The sequence below is a fragment of the Hemibagrus wyckioides genome, linkage group LG23 (assembly GCF_019097595.1).
Source record: "Hemibagrus wyckioides isolate EC202008001 linkage group LG23, SWU_Hwy_1.0, whole genome shotgun sequence".
Classification (NCBI taxonomy): domain Eukaryota; kingdom Metazoa; phylum Chordata; class Actinopteri; order Siluriformes; family Bagridae; genus Hemibagrus; species Hemibagrus wyckioides.
In genome coordinates, this window is record NC_080732.1 from 11,349,901 (window position 1) to 11,357,642 (window position 7,742).

Consider the following 7,742-nt stretch of genomic DNA (forward strand, 5'->3'; position numbering starts at 1 on the left):
TTCTTTGTGGGAGTTTTATAGTCTGTGATCATATTCCTGTGTGGTTTATCATGTACTCTTTTTTATCATTCATTAATGTATGACACGATATTCTTCCTGCTGTTGTAGGTGCATCCTGATTTATGATCTGGAATTTTTTTTTCTTTCTTGGACTCACTTCAGCACTTTCTGGTCCAATGGCGACATCTGCTGGCCAAAGTAGGTAAGAAACTTGCAGATGAATTTATTCTGTTTCTCCTTTAAGTAAAGTTAAAAATCTTCAAATAATCTTAAAGGAACATTGCATTTTCTCCGTTGTCCACATTAAATGTGACTTCTTTGTCACATTTGGCGAGTTTCTATTTCCACTTCTATTTATGTCTATTTCTTCACTGAGTACTTTTACTTGGATAGAAGTGACTCACTATCATGTCAAATATCAACAGATTTAGGTAATGTGTGCTCTGTCCCTCGAAGTCTGCCTCTTACATGGTCACAGTCTTATCTAAAATAGTTATTTAACTTTTTTTTTTCTTTTCTCTGTTTCTATACTTCTGTAAAGCTGCTTTGAGAAAATGACCATTGTTAAAAGCACTATACAAATAAATTGAATTGAATTGAATTGAATTGAATTATCTGGTTGAACTCACAGTCTTTGCCCTTTAGGTCTATGGCATAGGCATCAATATTGTCTGAAGCTTCTTGAGCCCCCATAATAACATGTAGCAGATGTAAGGTAGGTTCTTTCTCGATTCATTATTGTCTTTAAAGTTTGCTTGAGCACAGCGATTTTGTCTTTCTTGTTGTTGGACTGAAATTATTTTATTTATTTTATAGCCTCCACACTTGGGATATGCTAAATGTGACAAACTGCCCTTTTTTTCTGAATTTTTCAGCAGTGCTTCATGTAATCAGGAATGGACCGAATTTTTAGTTTTCAGGTATTCCAGTTTTTTGTGATATTCACTTGGTGGTTGCAGTGCGATTGTAAAGTTTATTCATTTGCAACTTCAGACTCCATGTAATACTGGTTTATTAATGAGCAAGGAAGGATGCTTAAAAATTCTTTATGGCATCTTGAATACACTCCAGCTGCAACTTTTATTCATATACACCTTGTATCGTGACACAATCCTTAAAGAAGCAGACGCTTATGGCAAAAATAATTTCTTTACACCATTTTATGTTTCTTTTCATTTGTTTGATTATAACTATTTTCTCAAGCTCTACCTATTCTTGTGTTTATGAAACTTTTAATTTGACAACATCCTGTGGAATTCCACAGGAAGTAAAATGTTCTAATTTCCCTATTGTTGTTCATGCCACTCTGCCTCTATACGTTTTTGTTGTGATTAATTATTAGGTTCAGCGAGTGGAACAGAAATGAGGCTTTACACAGTTACTGTATTCAACATCTATCAAAAGCTCTTTAATACCTAAATAGCTCGAAATGTTTTACGTTAGTGTATTACCGGACTGATTGTCTGGTGTTCGGGTCCAGTTCGGGGTTTAGATCACTTTAGTTAGTACTTTCTTCACCTGTCTGTCAGCATGTCCTACCCCGGGGCAGTGTGGCTCGCTGTTCAGGAGGACTTGTACAGAGGTGTGTGTAATGACCCGACTCCTAAAACTCTTCACAGCGACAGTAGTGGCATTAGCACGAACCCCCGAGGCACAGGTCAGCTCAGCAACGAGTCAGTAAGTCGACTGGACATCTTCGATGACTACTTTTTGTCACAGTGTTTTCATTTCACTCGCCAGTGTCTGACGTTTATAGTGGACTGCGTTAAAGCGCGCATGAAAAAGGACGTGTTTAGACCCAGTGGCGACTCCGCTTCCATTGAAGCAATGACCCTTGCCGCACTATATTTCTACGCGCATGGATTTCTCCCGAGGAAAATCACAGACGCGTTGGGATTGGAGCACGCAAGCGCGAGCGACGCGGTCAACAAGGTGTCTAAGGTCCTGGAGGACATGTGCCCTCACTTCATTACTTTCCCTGGCACTTACGACGATCGCATGGGAGTTGCAAAGGGGTTTAAAGATATAAGTGGCATTCCAAATGTGGTGGGAGTGTTGACTTGGTTACATGTCCATGTGACCCCTTGTCCAGCTGAGGAGAGTCTTTTCCTTAACACCAGGGGTTTCCATTCAGTAATGGTGCAGATCATCAGTGATGTGGATGGAAATCTGCTGAGTGTTGAACAGTGTTGTCCTGGAGGAACTCAGGAACAGACCGTTTGGGAAAGCTCAGATATTTGTCAAGAGTTTAACAGACTTCAGCATGGGCAGACCTGGATCCTGGGTGAGTAGATCACCTAAAAATACAAATTGGATGCACAAATATGTCCAACAAGGGCATTGAAAGCCCATAGTGAGCTGGAGAGTTTTTGACATTTGTGAGTATGACACACACACACACACACACACACACACACACACACTGATCAGCCATAAAAGTATAAACCACTGACAGGCGAAGTGAATAACATTGCACCAAGTGACCAGTCAGTTCTCAAAGTTGATGTGTTGAATCTAAGTGACTTTCAATTTAGTTTTTTTTTTGTATAGTGCTTTTAAGAGTGGACATTATGTCAAAGCAGCTTGACAACTGTTGAGGCAACGGGTGAACCGGGGACAGGGTCATGGGTACATGCTGTATCGGCATCACACAACAGACTACACATAAATGCACAATATAATCACACTCTCCGCTGTCACCCAGCAGACTGTTCCCTTTTGAGTCTGGTTCCTCTCAAGGTTTCTTCCTCATACCATCTAAGGGTTTTTTTCCTTTCCACAGTCGCCTCAGTCACCTCGGGCTTGCTCACTTGGGATAACATCTTGGACTGTTTGTCTGTTTATATGTTTGTTTTCTTATGTTGTTTCTTATGTAAAGCTGCTTTGAGACAATGTTCTTTGTTAAAAGCACTATACAAATAAAATTGAATTGAACTGAATGGGTGAACAAGCCATTGAATAGGCATAGCATAGGCAGTGAAGGCTAGCCCATCTAGGCATGATCCTACTGAAGAGCTACTGTAACACAAATTGCAGAAAAAGGTAATGGTATCTATGATAGAAAGAGCACAGTACTGTGTCAGAACACACAGGACATCAATGCTTGTTTTACATGGGGCTGCATAGTTGCAGACCAGAGTGTTCACCCCAGTCAACCACCAGTATTGCCTATAGTGGGCACAGGAGCATCAGAACTGTAAAGCAACAGAAGAAGGTGCATAAAGCAATAGAAGAAGGTGACCTGGTCTGAGGAATCACGGTTTTGTTTACGTCATGTGGATGGCTGGGTGTGTACGTGTCATTTACCTGGGGAAGAGATGGCACCAGGATGCAATATGGAAAGAAGGCAAGCCAGCAGAGGCAGTGTGATGATCTGGGCAGTGTTCTGCTGGTAAATCTTGGGTCGTGGCAATTATGTGGCTGTTATTGTCACACATACAACCTACTTAAATATAGTTGCAAACTAAGTACACCCCAGACTGCAAAAATTGTTCAGGAATGGTTTGAGGAACATGACAAAGAGGCAGGTAGTTTTAATCTTATGGCTGTTTGGTGTGTGTATATGTGTATGTACATATAAATAAGTAAATAAATTATATTTATCTAAAAAAATCATATTTTTTTTTTTCTATCTAAAAAATCGTTAAATTTTGGACTTAATTATTGGTCTTATCTTAAAGTTACTGAACATAGCAACCAATCTAATTTCTCTGTTGATGAAACTCTACAAGGAAGGATCAAAAAAGGAACTCTTTTCACAACTCCACACATTTCATGTTAGCATACATTTCTTTTGGAAAATGAAGTAGAGTGTCTACTTCAGAGATGACTTTAAAACTGTTAATTACAAATAGATTTATTTCACCTTTAGATCCCAAGAATACCTCCGTAGTTTTAACAAAATGTTTTAAAGAAAATAAATTGAAACTATTAAATTGTTAAAGTATAGTGAGTGACCACCACAAAGCCCTGACCTATATCTGATTCTTAAAAAAAACATGTAGACTGAACTAAAAATGCTTGTCTGCACAAGGGTGATAAATTTAACTGACCCGTTCTGCCAGGAGGAATGGGCAAAAATTCCAGTACTGTGTAAAACCTGTGGAAGGCTACCCAAGCTTTTGATTAAAGTTTAATTAAAAGCAATGCCATTTTCTATAAATCAGTGTTTATAAATCAGATTTTTTAATTGAAAATGACTTCTTTTGGAAATAGATACCCTAGTTGACTTAAAGGAAAGATATGGTAAGATGAAATGAACTAGTCCTTATCCTAGGCGTATGACTTCCTTTGCTGTTGACATAGACTCATTCCTTGCTAGCTCTCTGACAGGTCTTTTTGTCACTTACACTCTGATCTCTGAATTTGGCAGTTGCTTTAATGGATTAATGTCTTTATAAGCTCATTCTTCACTACTCAGTCAACTGTACATCATGGAATTTTTAAATATTTGTGTATGAACTTCAAGAAGTGGTTCAAAATGATTGAATGAATGATAAATAACTCAGTACGCTATTTAAACAGAAAAACAACCATTTAGGGCTTTACACCTTAAAGTCAAGATCATGCACCACTGATGTCCAAAAAAAGCTATATATTTCTGACCTAACCCTCATCCTTATATCTGCAGGTGGTAAAGGTCTGTCTAAAGCTAAGCATGTGCTGAGCCCTGTGAAAAGCTCCCGGATCAAGGTCGATGCTGCCACACGTTTCAACTCTGCTCATTCTCAGGTTTGGAAATCCTCTCAACATGTCCTAGGCTGTTTGAAAACCCGCTTCCGTTGTTTGCATAATCTTGGAGCTGTGCTGGCTGATAATCTCAAGCATGTAGCTCGCGTTGTCAGTGCTTGCTGTGTTCTCCACAACATCTCTAAAAAGTTTTCAGTGCCATTACCCAACAAGCTGGTCCTGGAACATTTACACCCAGATCCAGAGATGAGGCAAGAGGACGAGGAGAACTTTGTTGACACAGAAGAGGCAATAGAAGACATGATAGAGATGTGTTTTGGGAATTCTGGGAATGAATGGTCACAAAAAATGAAAAACACTGAGGATATTGAGAAGAGGAGCAAACAAAATGGTGATCACAACTCACACCAGAACTTTTCTGAATCTTGAAAGACATTGCGAAGGAGATCTGCAACCTGACTCCCACCTAACAGCCCCATTGCAGAATGCCACCCTGAGGAGGAATATGCACTCCTGCCTATATAGTCTTTTTAGCTAAAACAAATGAGAGGCTTTTGTACTTGCCTGTGGTTACCCCAGTTTCTACCTGGACAGGCTTGACTGTGTAGATTTTACACAGCGTTGTTGACCTTCTCTATTCAGTCATTTTCACGCTTTTGTCTACTGGAAAAAGTGCAGTTATATAAAAAGTTCAAACCATTTAAAATTTAAGGGAAAAATAGTTTGACAGGAAAAAATTTTCAGGTTGAAATATTCCTAATAATACTAGTAATACTGATGTTCACTACATGCTATGGACAGTCACTGTAACCTAAAACTAGCAAACATTGTCAAACATAAATGGATGGAGTTTATTTCACATGGATACACTCAAAACATCCTCCATTTACCTTGACAAAATGTGAGAGGTCTACATTTCAGTGTTACAACTGAGAAAATCAAGAGTATGCAAAATAACTAAGCTAAAATAATGAGTTCATCTTAATAAGCTAACTGACTTAATTTGACCCTGACTTAAAAATTCTTAACATGAGCAAGTTTGTTGGCTAATTGACGCATTATATTCAAGTATGAAGATGGAGGCCCAGGTGACTGCTTGTGCACACAGACTCTTGCATGTACACAGACACATGGATGCAGAAGTATACCTTGTTATTGGATACTAGATATTTTCAGGAAACTGCAGAAATTGTTCATTTGGTGTGTGAATAATGTACAAGTTTACATTACTCTGTTTTGTGCTCAAAACATTGTTATAGCTATAACATAGATACATGGAAAATATCATAGATTTACTGTAGAAAATTAAAAGTTTGCTTTTATTATTTTGCAATAAATAAAAGAAAAGCCAGATTTTGTTTTTTTTTTTCTTTTTCAGTGTATGTATTAAGTTGTGAATTTGTAAATTTATCTTTTGTCAGCCCTAAAATTATTCTTTAATTGCAACAAATCCTGCATATAGATAAAATCCAGATGTAAAAAAATATACAAAATATTGATCATTGATATTCCATCTGATTTTTTCCTTAATGTGTAGCTTCGATTAAAAGACTCTTTCCTTAGTAGCTGTGTTTGTGCTTTACAAAAATGATCGAGCATTCCTCATTTAAGAGAAATTCTGTGATCATGTTGGAACTGGTAAAGGTATGCAGAGTAGGATTGGCATGTTACCCTTTATATACACTTTCATACCAACACCAGGTGTAGTATCGCACTCCCACAGTTGGTACTTACATAAATAAATCAAACAAAATGCTGGGGAACAAATACAGGCTGAAATCCCCGAACACCCCAAATTCAGATTGCTTTGCCTGACAATGCAAATGTTTGAAATATAAATTTTTTACTTTTTTTGAATACATTGCACAAAATAAAATATAATGTTTAGCACAGTCCTTACACTGGAATATGATCTCTTGCCACTTGCAACTGCTACATCAATTTACTTATTTAAATATCTGAAATTCTCTGTCCCTGTAAGTTTTTTTTGCAGCTTTGGACCATCTCTTCAGTAGGGTATTACGCATATGACCTATAAACTATGGCTACATTCCCATACTAAAAACATTACTATTGTATCAGCAAAGAGACTTTGTGTTGAAATTCACAATTCACTTGATTCATGCAGAGTCTAGCTTTTTGCATGCCTAAAAAACTAATTATTAATCTCACTAAGTAGCTTTACAGTTTACCCCATGGAGAAAGGTACATTTGAAAGTGTATTTCACATACTTCTTAAATCAGAAGGACCTTGTTTGATTCTTAAAGCCAACCCATTAAATATGACAAAATCAGATGTTTTGGTCAGAGAGAGGTGATGGCAACTCAAATAACCACTCTTTATATCTATGTTGAGTTGAAAAAACATATCAGAATAAAGATACTCTTTTGTCAAACCTCTTGAGGTAGATGGAGCTACTGTCAGCCAAGAAGAGGAACCTGAAGCTACAGTGTGCACAGACTCAGCAAAACTGGACATACTGCAAGCCAATACAATGATTCTCAAATTTAATTGATTATCTCTTTTTCTATTCTGATGTATCTGCATGATTTTATGTATTGCTGTCACATGGTTGGGTAATTAAATATTTCATGAATGTGCAGGGGCAGCACGGTGGCTTAGTGGTTAGCACTGTTGCCTCACAGCAAGAAGGTCCTGGGTTGAGTGTGAGTGTGTGTGGTTGTCTGTCTATATGTGGCCCTGCGATGGACTGGCAACCTGTCCAGGGTGTACCCCTGCCTTTCGCCCTATGTGTGCTGGGATAGGCTCCAGCAGACCCCTGTGACCCTAATTAGGAATAAAGCGGGTATAGACAATGAATGGATGGATGTGCAGGTGTTCCTAATAAAATGGCGGCGCGTATTTGTATATATTTATAGTGGTGCAAATGCATTTTTTTTACATCTTTACTAGCAGTAGTAATAGCATATAACAGTTGTTTGATGAAATAAGAAAAAATGGTAGTACTACAAAATACAATATTATTGTTTTTTTTCTGTTATGCATTAGGGGATATTCCATGAAGCAGGCTAATAAATATAATGCTGATTTG

The 7,742-nt window shown here is 37.8% G+C and overlaps 1 protein-coding gene across 1 annotated transcript; it reads left to right on the forward strand.

The window, feature by feature from the left end:
* Positions 1 to 1,255: 1,255 nt before the first annotated feature.
* si:dkey-197c15.6 (putative nuclease HARBI1) lies at positions 1,256 to 7,552 on the forward strand. Its single transcript, XM_058376868.1, has 2 exons — positions 1,256 to 2,284; positions 4,631 to 7,552. Exons 1-2 carry the CDS (start codon positions 1,531 to 1,533, stop codon positions 5,116 to 5,118), a joined length of 1,242 nt encoding a protein of 413 aa, XP_058232851.1. The 5' UTR covers positions 1,256 to 1,530; the 3' UTR covers positions 5,119 to 7,552.
* Positions 7,553 to 7,742: the final 190 nt, after the last annotated feature.